Source organism: Lepidothrix coronata, unplaced genomic scaffold (assembly GCF_001604755.1).
Source record: "Lepidothrix coronata isolate B3197 unplaced genomic scaffold, Lepidothrix_coronata-1.0 Scaffold54, whole genome shotgun sequence".
NCBI lineage: Eukaryota > Metazoa > Chordata > Aves > Passeriformes > Pipridae > Lepidothrix > Lepidothrix coronata.
This window is the reverse complement of record NW_016690234.1, coordinates 1,747,003-1,758,167: the sequence shown is the minus strand read 5'-3', so window position 1 is coordinate 1,758,167 and position 11,165 is coordinate 1,747,003. Positions and strand designations below refer to the sequence as shown.

The window sequence follows — 11,165 nt, the reverse complement described above, 5'->3', positions numbered from 1 at the left end:
GATGTACAGAACAGAGAGGTTTTATTCTGACAGCACCCTAAGAAAATTCCTACAGTGTCCCAGGAAAGCAACACAGAGACAGCTCCTGAGGCCGGAGCAGCTTGTTCTGCTCTCAGGTGCCGAATTTCTTCTGTTGGACAGGCAGAGGCAGCTGGGTTTTGAAGTCCATGATGGGTCGTTCCACCACAACCAGGGAGTTCTCATCCAGCAGATCCGCAAAGAGCAGGGGCTGCAGGGCAGGAGGTGGGAATCAAAGAATCATGGAAGGGTTTGGGTGAGAAGGGACCTTAAAGCCCATCTTGTTTCACCTCCTGCTATGGGCAGCGATACCTTCCACTTGACCAGGTTGCTCTAAGCCCCATCCAATCTGGCCTTGGACACTTCTAGGGATGGGGTAGCCACAGCTTCTCTGGGCAACCTGTGCGAGGGCCTCACCCCCCTCACAGAGAAGAATTCCTTCCAAATATCCCATCTAACCCTGTTCTCTGTCAGTGAAGCCACTCACACTTGCCCTGTCACTCCAGGCCCCTGTCCAAAGTCCCTCTCCATGTCCTGAACACCCTCTTGACCCGGCTCCTCAACACCATCACCCACCTGGAACTTCTTGCAGATCTTGAAGGCGTGGAGCTGCCGCTTCCTGGCTGTCTCCGGAAGCTGTTTCAGGGTGCTCTGGTTCATCAGGGGGGTGCTGTCATCGGGCAGGGGCTGTGGGGACCAGGTATGACCCAGGTCAGCACTGCCCAGGCCACCACCCCTCCCTCAGGGATGTGCCCTGGGCACTCCCAGGCTCACCAGGGACTTGTCCAGGACGCAGAACAAGTAGGTGTCATGGAGAAGGATGTGTGAGGGATTCTTGGGGTTGAAGGTGATGTGGGTGATGGGCGTGTCCCGCTCCAGCCAGCAGCGATGCAGCCCCCGTCTCTGCACCGTGCGGCTCCAGGCCGTGTACTGCTGCTCAGGGATGCTGAACTCCACCAGCTGCACAGGCACAAGGGGGAACACAGGGCAGCTCAGGGGGTCTGCTCCTGCCTGACATCACCCCCACACCAGCACAGGGGCAGCTCCAGCTCCAGCAACAGCCAGATGGGCCCCGGAGCCAGTCTGGAAAGCCCTGAGGGCAGGGAGAGGACCAGGGACATGAGAGCTGAACCAGGAGAGCTCCTACCTGTTGGTCCGAGTAGGCAATTACAAGGTTGTTGGTGCTGGGGTGGATGGCGAGGGCTGACACTGCACAGCTGTAGGTGGGCACCACGCAGTGATGCTGCAGGAAGGACAGTGTGCTGATGGGATCCACTGGGGCTGCCTCTGATCCCCCTCCCCACACATCCACCCCCAAAGTGGAGCCCCCAGGGCCACCTCTGACCTCCATTCCCAGACATCCACCCCAGCCCTGCTCTGGGGCCACAGTGATGGCTCCCAGGGAGGGGCCCTGCCCGCTGAGCCTCCTGCCCCCTGTCCCTCAAGGCAGGGGGGTAGCGAGGGTCACTCCTGCACCCACCTTGAAGCTTTTCAGGTTGTAGACATGGATGGCCCAGTCCCCACTGACGGCTGCCAGCCAGTGCCCGTCTGCGCTTGGTGCCAGCAGGTAAACAGCCTCAGAGCACCCTGTAGAGACCCTCCAGCTGTAAGGGGTGCTGGAGCCTCAGATCTCCACAGGGGACACCCAGACCCACGTTCCCCCCACCCCCTGGTGCCAGGCCGTGAGGGTGGCTCAAACACCCAGAGGAAGGACCCACACACAACTACGACAGGAAAGGTGGACACACACTCCTCTCTGCACCCACAGCAGGGAGGGGACATGGATCCCAGGGACACCCAGCTCCCCCCTAGCTCCCCTCAGCCCACACCTGAAGGTGGCCGAAGTGTGTGCAGGTGTTTGCAGCCCCCTGGCTCCAGCAGCTGGAGCACGTGGACAGATCCTCGAGTGGAGGCGACGAAGAGGCTGTTGGAGTCGGCGGAGAACTGGAGCTGGTAGGCTGGAAGCAGCAGCTTGGGCACTTTTGGGACCTGGGAGTGGGGAGAACACAGCCCTGGCAGCCACCCCACTGCCACCAGTGCTCCCTACGTGTGACACCAGCCATGACAACCCCCCGGGGACACGCCAGCCCACCAGGACCCCGCTGCCACCCACTGCTGTCATCACTGTGACACTGACCATGCCAGCCTCCCGTGACCCTGCAGCCCCCTCCACCCTTCCTGACCTTCCTGAGGCTGACGCCGTCGCAGCGCACGCGGTACAGGTGGAACCGGGAGGCGGTGGAGTAGCCAAGCCAGGTGCCACAGGGTGAGACACAGCTGCAGTAGATGTGCTCCGGGCCCTGGGAATGCTGCAGGGTTGAGAGGAGCCCAAGGGACTCCCAGAGCCCACCACGTGCCCCCCTCTGAGGCGGACCCCTGCCCCGCTCAGCCCTACCTTGCTCTTGAGCTGCACGAGGTGCTCGGGCATGCGGCACAAGGGAAGGACCTCGCCATCCTTTCCTGGGACAAGAAAGCACACAGAGCATCAGTGATGGTGGGAAAACCACAGAGGTCCTGTTGGGCAGCTGGGGATCCTTGGGGGAATAACCAGACCCTTCCCTGAGGTACAGGACAGCTCGATCCCAAAATTCTGGGGCAGATGGGCTCTGCCACAGGGCCAATGCCGGAGAGCTACACCTGCGACTCACCAGTCTCTCTAGTGGAGCCAAGTCTCCAGAGCTCCAGGTGCTGGGAAAACTGGAAGAGGAGCAGCCGGGCCTTCCTGGCACAGGAGACAAGGCGTCGCTGTGCGGAGGAACAGGCAGGATGTCATGGAAATGGTCAGGCTGTCACGGATCCACAGCCTGTTACAACGGGCTGGGGCACCAGCAGAACACCCTAGGGTGCTGGAGACTCCAAGGTGGGGGAGAACAGGCTCCATGGGATGGGAGCCTGGAAATGGAGACCTGGTAGGACCAGCAAGACCAACTTGCTAACTTCTGCTGCTTCTTGGCAGAAGCCTCCAGATGTACCAGGTCCAAGGAAGGGGACGCAACAGGGCAGGGAAGGGACCCAGGGCCAGGGAAGGGACCCAAAGGGCAGGGAAGGGACCCCATCAGAGAAAGGAGGGCACCCAAAGGGACAAGGAGGTCCAGCTTCTCCTGCAGAAAGATCCAGCCCTGCCCACCTACCCCACCAGCCACAGGACACCACTCTAAGCATCACTCACGTGGGGAAAGGTGAATTTTCGGAGCACTGTATCATAGCCCTTCTTCTGCACCTTCTCCATCAGCGGGCGGATCACCAGCTGGGCATCCAGGCCTGGAAGCCAAAGAGGGATCAGCTGAGCCGGTACCAGGAGGGGAGATCCAGCCTGTCCCGGTGCCCCTGGCAGTCCTACCCCCGGAGATGAGGGCGGTGGGGCTGTGTGCCACGGCCCGCACATCATGGCTGTGGTGCTGGAAGGGCTTGGTCCGCACCCAGCGCTTCTCCGATCCACCCAGCTTCACCGGCAGCAGCTGCAGCTGGTAGGTGGCTCCAGTTGAGGTACCCACAACAATGCTGTCCTCCTTCTGGAGACAAAAACCGGAATGGGTTTGTGGGAGCAGACTGGGAAGAGAGGGAGGGCACCATCAGGAGGCACCGAGCCCGGCAACTCCTGCCACGGGCCCCTGTCAGCTGAGGGAGGACATGGGGGTCTCACCAACCTCTGCCACAGCCAGCGAGAGCACAGCCGAGGTGCTGACAGTATGGGACTCTGCCAATGTGCCCTGCTGCCAGTCCCAGAACTGTACCCTCCCGAAGGAGTCAGCGGTGACCACAGTGCCTCTGGAAAGGAGGGCGATGGCCCAGACCACGCACTCGCGCTTCACCTTTTCCACGTGGTAGTTCACCATGATCCTCTGTACAGTCTGACCTGCACATGGAGGACAGTTGAGGGTGGCCAGGGATCCCCCCAAGCACAGGGGGCCGGTGGGTGCTGGCAGTGCTGTAGGATAGGCCAGGGTCACCCCCAGGGCAGGAGGTACCTGAAGTGACATCGATGACGCGGAAGACGTCAATGGAGCCGGCGACGATGTGGGTGTCCGAGGGGTGCCAGGACAGGCACAGCACACGGCCTGGGGAGGGAAGTTCCGGGTGTGACCCCGCGGGCTCACAGCCCCTTGGTCACCAGGACACCAGGGGGGACAAAGGGGTGGTGCTGCTGCCGGGCTCACCTTTCCGCCTGTCCAGGTTCCGCTCAAACTGGATCCCTCCAGGAATGACTTGGAAGATCTTAACGGAACCGTCCTCACAGCCGATCTGTGGAAGGTCGGGATCAGCCTGGCAGCACAAGAGGATTCCCCCATCCCGCCGCTGCTCCCGGTGCCGTTCCCGACGGGACTCACCGCCAGCTGGGTGCCGGTGCCGTTGGCTGCCATGCTCCAGATGGGCCCCCCGCCGCCGTCGGCCCCGCGGGCCGCGCTCAGCCGAGACAGGTCGTACTCGGTGATGTCCCCGTTGAGCCCGGCCCCGAACAGCCGGTCCCCGGTGGCCCAGCACAGCGACTCCACCGTCCGCGCCTCGTGCCCGGGGATCACCTGCGGAGGGACGGGCGTCACACCGCGGCACGGCTCGGAGCGGCCCAACAGAGCCCGGTACAGCCCCTGTACGGCCCGGTGCGAATCGGCAGGGACAAGTAAAGCCCGGTACAGCCTCGGCATGGCCCGGTTCGGCTCGGTACAGACCCAGTACAGGCTCGGTACTGGGCCGGTACAAGCTCGCTAAAGCCCAGTACGGCTCGGTACAGGCCCAGCACAGCCCGGTTCGGCCCGTGCCGGCGCCCTCACCTTCTCCTGGTAGTAGTTGGCGGCGAAGTTGTACACCTCGACGGCGCCGTCGGTGCGGGCCAGAGCCAGGCGGGAGCCGCGGGGCTGGCAGGCGAGGCAGCGCACGCCCGCGGGCACCAGCCCGAAGAACCGCACCCGGTGCACCTCGAACTCGCCCATCGCGCCCCGGCAGCCCCGCTCCGATCCCGATCCCGGTCCCGGCCCCGCTCCGCCCCACGTGCGCGAGGCACCGGAACCGGGGCTGCCCCGGGGCCGCACGTGACCGGAGGCGGAAGCGGCGGCGCGGCGGGAGATTCGCGCGCGGCCGGCGGCGGGTGCGGGAGCGGCGGGAGCGGCGCGGGGGAAGGGGGAGGGGGTCGGCCCGGACTGGGCGGAGGGGGGAGGGACGGGAGGGGCCCGGCCCCCGAACGGCCCCGTCCAGCGGCCCCGGCCCGGCCCCACCGCACCGGCGCCGCTGGAGGGCACCAGCGCCCCGCGCAACCGGGCGGCGGCACCGGGGCGCTGCGGGGCACCGGGAGGGGGAGTGTGGGCATGGGGGGGCTGCAAGCCCCGGGGAAGGTATGGGTCAGCGGTCTGGCTGTGGGGCCTGAGGGGGCTGCAGGGCCCGCGGGGGGGGGGGGGGCGTATGGGTGGATCTATGGGGTCTGTGGGGCCCGGGAATGGCTGGAGGGCCCGGGAAAGGAATAGGTCTGGGATCTGGACATGGCGTCTGTGGGGCCCAGGGGCAGGAGCTCAGCCTGGGGACCCCAGGGGTAGCAGGCCCTGCCCCATGCCCTGCCTGTGTCTCTGCAGCCCCCCCAGGACCTGACATGGTGCAAATCGTCATCTCCAGGTGAGACCCTTGGGGTCCAGCCCCTGCAGCCCTGTGCCGGGGCATGGCTAGGCCCCGGGTGACCCCCCCGGGTGACCCCTCTGTCTCTCCCGCAGCGGTGGCACCGGGAGCCTGGCACAGTGGGTACTGGTGGAGCTGCAGGGCGAGGTGGAGCCCCGGCAGAGCGGGAGCCTGGCCGGGAGCCTCCTGGGAGATCTGCACTACACCTGTGAGGTGAGGCAGGTGGCACTGGGGGCCCCCTGTGGACAGCCTGGCCCTACCATACCCTCACCCTCCACTCTCCCCAGGGCATCCCTGTGCTCATCGTGGGCCACCACATCCTCTATGGCAAGGTGGTGCAGCTGGAGAAGCCGTTTGCTGTGCTGGTGAAGCAGGGAGGAGCCTCCCAGCCCAGCCCTGGGGAGCCACAGGGGCACTACACCGTCTCCGCCCTCATCAAAACCAAACTGCTCTTCAAAACCCGCCCCAAGCCCATCATCACCCACGTGCCCAAGAAGGTGTGAGGGGGATGGATGCGGGCTGTGAACTTCATTCTGCTTCTGGGAAGAGCAGCAAGGACGGAGAAAGATCGAGGACCTCATCCCTGTCCTGCACAGGGAACTCTCAAAGTGATGGGTTCTGTGTCTGGGCACCCAGAGCCCTTCCTGGGTCACTTGTCCCCTCAAAATGATGCTTTTCTGAGAACCACAGACCCTGTGGGTCACTCCAGGGGACATGAGTCCTGAGGGGCAGGGACCTCCTGTGAGCCCATGCAGGGATGTCCTATCTGGGGGCTGCCCTCAGTGCCTGGACTCAGCAGTTCCCAGGGACCCACAGAGATGCCAGCATGGAGATCTCCCCCTCTACCCCTCCCTGCATCTGTGAGGACACCAGTGCCAGACAGGGACTCAGCCCCAGTCTCCCTCAAATCAGGACAGGGGGACCAGGAACCCTCCCCAAAACACAGCACACATCCTTGATGCGAGTCTTTATTTCCACAACTCCATCAGGATATAAAAACATTTTTTTCCCCTAAAATATGAAAAGAATCCCCCTGGCAGGTTCAAAAATAAATAGATTTACAAACCATCCATGACAATACCAAAGAGCTACAAAAGTCTAAAAAACCTTGTATTAAGTTAAACAAAAAACAGCTAAAACCTCCATCGTAGAAAGGGGTTTTCATCCAAGTCCTGACAAAAAGGACCCAGAGGTCAATTCCCTTGGGAGGGGAAAGGTTGGGAAGCACCTTGCCTAAATCCCAGTGTCTTCCTACTGTTGAGAAGGCAGTGGGGTGGGAATGATGGGGCCATGAATTGCCAGAGCACCACCACAGCCCCTTTGGGGGGAATGCTCCACACAACCCACAGCTCCCCCCATTTTCCCAGTTTCTCCACACCAGGATTCCCCCATTGGCTCTTTGGCAAAGCTGAAGGGACCTGCTGCCCTCCTGGAGCAGCCAGACCCCCCAAAAAAAGGGCTGGAGGGGCTTCCCGTGGGTACGTGCCTGCACGCAGCAGCGGAGCAAAGGCAGCACAATCCAGCAGTGCTGGCACCATGCCAGATGGAGATGGTGTGTCCTGGGGGTGGGAAGTGCTGTAGCACCGTGGAGGTGGGACTGAAATCCCTATAAAAAGCACCAAAAGGTGGAAAATTCTGGATTGGGGTGGGGGGAGCGCAGCCAGCAGCGCTCGGCACCAGGATGCTCCATAGGGCACAACAGGGATGTGGCCAGCAGCACCCAGGTGGGTGATGGGCAGCCCTGGCTTGGCTTCTCCACGGCCAGTTTGGGATGGAGAAATGGTAAGGAAAAAATAAACATATTAATAAAAAAATTAGCAAGATTTCAAGATTTGCTGAGAAATGCCAAGGGGTAGGAGCGCTCAGCGCTGCCCATTGGCTCTGGGATGGGAAAGGGGACTGGGGGTAGTTATCCTAGCACTGCCCAGCACCTGGTGGCTCCAGGATGGGGGAAGAGGGGATCTGGGGTGGTTGCTCTGGCACACAGGGACACCCCAGCACCTGGCACTTCTACCATCCCAGCTCCAGGATGGGGGAAGAGGGGACTGGGGATGATTGCTCTGGCACACAGGAACCCCCCAGCATGTGGCACCACCCTGCAGTCAGACCTCAGTGAAGGCCAGCCCGCACTGCTCCTCCCGCTTGCCACAGCGGCGGGCAACGATGGCCAGGTAGAGGGTGAGCAGGGCCACCCAGTAGCAGGCATAGAGGATGGCACCTGAAATAAGGAAGACCACCTCAGTCTCGCTGAAGAGGTCCTGGCTGTAGGCAGTGTAGGCCAGCCCACCCAGCAGCACTGCCACCCACACCGACACTGGCAGCAGCCCCACAAAGTTCACCACAATGGTGCGGCGCCCTGAGGTGCCCCAGCCCGACTTGTTGATGGTGGCGATGGCGAAGATCTTGGCGGGCAGCAGGCTGGACATGTAGAGGAGGGCATAGAGGGACATGAAGATCATCTCGGCATTGCCACGCAGGAAGCAGGCGTAGGTGGCCTTGATGACACCCACCAGCTGCACCGTCAGCAGGAACAGGAGGATGTTCCAGATGCGACCACGGTAGAAGAGCTGGATGACGGTGGCAATGAGGAAGAAGGGGAAGAACCCAGTGACCACCGACTCATAGGTCATCCAGAGGTGATGCTTGTGGAACCACAGTGCATTGTAGAGCCACTCACGAAAGTAGGACTTGCTCCAGCGGGTCTGCTGGTTGAGCCAGCGCAGGTACCGCGTGGGTGTCTCCGTCAGGCACTTGGAGCGAGCCGTGTACTTGGTCTGGTAGCCCAGGCTGAGCACACGGTTGGTGAGGTGCCGGTCATCCCCGAAGCTGCACTTGCTGCCCAGGAAGGTCTGGTGGTACCAGTCCTCGAGGAACTGCTGCAGGAGGGCATTGCGGTACATGCCCAGGGGGCCACTGATGCACTGCACGCACCCGAAGTACGACTGGCACGCACGCTCCACGTTGAAGGCCATCCAGTACCGCACGCTGCTCAGGAAGGAGAGCCACGAGTCGTACTTGTTCAGGATCTAGGGAGGGGAGGGATGTGAGCTCCGGCACTGCTGCAGCCCCCGGCATTCCCAGCCCTGCCCTCGCCTCGCCGCCCTGGGGTGCCCTCCCTCACACCGAGGTAGGTACCTGCACATCACCACCGACGCCGCCAACACGGGGGTCGGCCTCCAGGATGCGGAGCATTTCGGCAGTGCAGGCGGGGTCCAGCACCGTGTCTGAGTCACACACCTGGGGGCAGAGGGAACGTCGAGCCCCGCTCCCGCCGCCCACACGCACCCGGCAAACAGCCCAGCCCGCAGCCGGGCAAGCCCGAGCCATGGATGGCGAGACCAGGCAGGGCCCTGGAGGCCGGCAGGCGATGGCAGGGAGTGGAGCACCCCGTGGTGCCTGGACACCACTGCCCCAGGACACCCTTCCCCAGAACTGATGGAGGACCTCTCCCAGCCACCCTGGGGACCCAGGACCCTGAGCTGTGCCACATTGTCCCACTCAGTGACACCATGCCAGGGCACATCCTGAGGAGGTGATGTGGCACCCTTGCAGAGAGGGCTCGACCCCTTGGCCACTTCAGTGCCAGTCACGCCCAGCTCCAGTGCTAGTGGCTCAGGGCCGGTGCGTGGGGCCACATCCAGGCACCCAAGTGCTCCTGTGGGCTCCCAGGGCTGCTCCCATCCCACCCACAGCCCCTCTGCCCAGCTATGCAGGCAGGACACTCCCTGCCCACATCCCCCCAGCCCATGCATCCACCTGGATGTAGTCCACAGAGTCTCCGAGCGCCCGGAAGGCCGTGTACATCACCTCCCGCTTCCCGCCCCACTTCTGGAGGATGCAGGAGTAGGTGTTGCTGCGCACCAGCGCCTGGACATGGGCCAGCCCTTCCCGCAGCCCGGCCTCCGTCTCTCCCTCGCCCTGTGCGTGGAAGTTGCTCCTCCAGATGTAGCTGCCTGAGTGCTCGGAGCCCATCACGTCATGGAAGATGTCCAGCATGTAGGTGTCATCAGGGCCATTTCCATCCACCACCATCACCACTTTGAGGTCGGGGAAGGCGATCCGCTTGACAGAGCGCAGGCACTTCGTCAGGTAGTCGGGATCCTCCTGGAAGGCAGCGATGCAAAGGGCCACGGAGCGCCCCGGCCGCACCAGCTGCCCCTCACCCCGCATGCGCCGGTGCTCCAGGAAGGCAAAGAGGCTCTGGATGAAGAGATGCAGCCCCAGGATGGCCCCGTAGAGCCCAAAGGAGAGGTAGTGCTTCTCCGTATGGATGAACTGGTACCCTGTGACGTAGGCAGCCAGGATTCCCCCCAGCACCGCCACGGCAAAGAGGCTGGTCCCCACGACACGCAGGGCCGTGGAGAGGCTCCCTGGCATCTGGGGGAACACCAAAGAGCATCAGGGAAGGGACAGGGGGACACACTCCCCACCAGGCCTCCCCATAACACAGAAGTGGAGGGACCCTGCTCCTCTGCTGCCCCGTGGCCACCCTGTCCCTTGCTGGTCACCGGATTGGGGGTGACACCTTCCCAGTGTCTCCATGGGGCCAGATGAAGTATGAGGGTCCCAACCACCCCACTGTGCAGGGTGGCAGGCAAGGTGTGGAGGTCCCGAGCACCCCTCAGTGGGCAGTGCCAGCACCCCCTGTCCAGCCAAGTGGGAGCACGGCTGCTCCCAAGAGATGACCGGGCTAGAGGACAGGGAAGGGCACAGGGACGCCAGGGACTAGGGTGTCCCCGAGGAAATCACGGCCACCCAGAGCCCCCCACCACCCCGACCGCCTGTGGCGGGACCCCTGGCTGCGGGGGTGGAAGCACCTAGACCCCCTCCCCGCGGCGAGATAGAGACGCGGGGACGGGCAGCGCGGGCAGGACGGGACTGCGGAGCTGCACCAGGGCGCGGGTGCAGGCAGGGGGTGCGGGCATGTCGGGGGGTGCACGACCACGTGCGGGGGTGCAGGTAGGGCGCAGAGCCAGCCCCAGGAACACCCGTGCCGCCGGCAGAGCCCCCGGGCAGCCCCCCCGGGGCCTCTCAGCCCCCGGCGCTCCTGACTCCTCCCGGTCCCGCAGCCCCCGGCGCTCCCGGCTACCCGCTACCTCCGACCCCGTAGCCCCCCGTGCCGCCGCCGGTCTCGCAGCGCTGCAGGAGAGCCCCGAGCCGGACCAGCGGGGCCAGGAGGAAGAAGGAGGGGCCGGGACTCACCGTGGAGGTACCGGTACCGCCGCTCCCCACCCGCCGCCGCCGTTGTGCGCCCAGCCCGGCCCGTGCGGCCCCTTTATACCGCGACGGGGCCGGCACCGCCCGCAGCCCGCGGGGGCCCCGCCCGGCACCGGCACCGGCACCGCCGGCACCGCCCCCGGCACCGGCATCGGCACCGGCTCCGGCTCCGCCCGCAGCCACCGGGGACCGGCCCTGCACTGGCAGCACCTGGCACCGGCCGCAGCCCCGCACTGCGGGAGTGATGACCGGCACCGGGGGCACCGGCAGCACCGGCATCAGCGGCACCAGTGCTGCACCGACACGGGCATCATCACAGGCACCACGGT

The 11,165-nt window shown here is 64.1% G+C and overlaps 3 protein-coding genes across 4 annotated transcripts; 1 reads left to right on the top strand and 2 right to left on the bottom strand.

The window, feature by feature from the left end:
* Nucleotides 1-4: 4 nt before the first annotated feature.
* On the bottom strand, nt 5-5,039 carry UTP4 (UTP4, small subunit processome component). The gene is made up of 16 exons (XM_017816252.1): nt 4,788-5,039; nt 4,347-4,538; nt 4,176-4,260; nt 3,987-4,076; nt 3,666-3,874; nt 3,359-3,530; nt 3,188-3,279; nt 2,667-2,763; nt 2,414-2,478; nt 2,202-2,318; nt 1,848-2,007; nt 1,499-1,605; nt 1,166-1,261; nt 793-978; nt 595-705; nt 5-229 (listed from the first exon to the last, which is right to left on the bottom strand). Exons 1-16 carry the CDS (start codon nt 4,944-4,946, stop codon nt 113-115), a joined length of 2,055 nt encoding a protein of 684 aa, XP_017671741.1. The 5' UTR covers nt 4,947-5,039; the 3' UTR covers nt 5-112.
* Nucleotides 5,040-5,068: 29 nt separating this feature from the next.
* On the top strand, nt 5,069-7,401 carry CHTF8 (chromosome transmission fidelity factor 8). 2 transcript variants are annotated; one of them, XM_017816257.1, is made up of 4 exons: nt 5,069-5,101; nt 5,580-5,619; nt 5,715-5,832; nt 5,907-7,401. In XM_017816257.1, exons 2-4 carry the CDS (start codon nt 5,597-5,599, stop codon nt 6,120-6,122), a joined length of 357 nt encoding a protein of 118 aa, XP_017671746.1. In that variant the 5' UTR covers nt 5,069-5,101; nt 5,580-5,596; the 3' UTR covers nt 6,123-7,401. The 2 variants fall into 2 exon arrangements, with proteins under 2 accessions (XP_017671746.1, XP_017671745.1); XM_017816256.1 differs by lacking the exon at nt 5,069-5,101 and having other exon boundaries at nt 5,426-5,619.
* A 320-nt stretch (nt 7,402-7,721) lies between these two features.
* Nucleotides 7,722-10,850, bottom strand: HAS3 (hyaluronan synthase 3). Its single transcript, XM_017816253.1, has 4 exons — nt 10,822-10,850; nt 9,376-9,996; nt 8,755-8,856; nt 7,722-8,645 (listed from the first exon to the last, which is right to left on the bottom strand). Exons 2-4 carry the CDS (start codon nt 9,994-9,996, stop codon nt 7,722-7,724), a joined length of 1,647 nt encoding a protein of 548 aa, XP_017671742.1. The 5' UTR covers nt 10,822-10,850.
* Between the last annotated feature and the right edge of the window lie 315 nt (nt 10,851-11,165).

Coding starts and splice junctions, on each gene's coding strand:
- UTP4 (XM_017816252.1), bottom strand. CDS start 4,946: ATGGGCGAGTTCGAGGTGCACCGGGTGCGGTTCTTCGGGCTGGTGCCC. Junction 4,539..4,787: donor CCAACTACTACCAGGAGAAG/GTGAGGGCGCCG, acceptor GTCCCTCCGCAG/GTGATCCCCGGGCACGAGGC. Junction 1,262..1,498: donor ACAACCTGAAAAGCTTCAAG/GTGGGTGCAGGA, acceptor TCCTTCCTGCAG/CATCACTGCGTGGTGCCCAC.
- CHTF8 (XM_017816256.1), top strand. CDS start 5,447: ATGGCTGGAGGGCCCGGGAAAGGAATAGGTCTGGGATCTGGACATGGC. Junction 5,620..5,714: donor GTGCAAATCGTCATCTCCAG/GTGAGACCCTTG, acceptor TCTCTCCCGCAG/CGGTGGCACCGGGAGCCTGG. Junction 5,833..5,906: donor ATCTGCACTACACCTGTGAG/GTGAGGCAGGTG, acceptor CACTCTCCCCAG/GGCATCCCTGTGCTCATCGT.
- HAS3 (XM_017816253.1), bottom strand. CDS start 9,996: ATGCCAGGGAGCCTCTCCACGGCCCTGCGTGTCGTGGGGACCAGCCTC. Junction 8,857..9,375: donor ACTCTGTGGACTACATCCAG/GTGGATGCATGG, acceptor CTCTGCCCCCAG/GTGTGTGACTCAGACACGGT. Junction 8,646..8,754: donor GCGTCGGTGGTGATGTGCAG/GTACCTACCTCG, acceptor TCCCCTCCCTAG/ATCCTGAACAAGTACGACTC.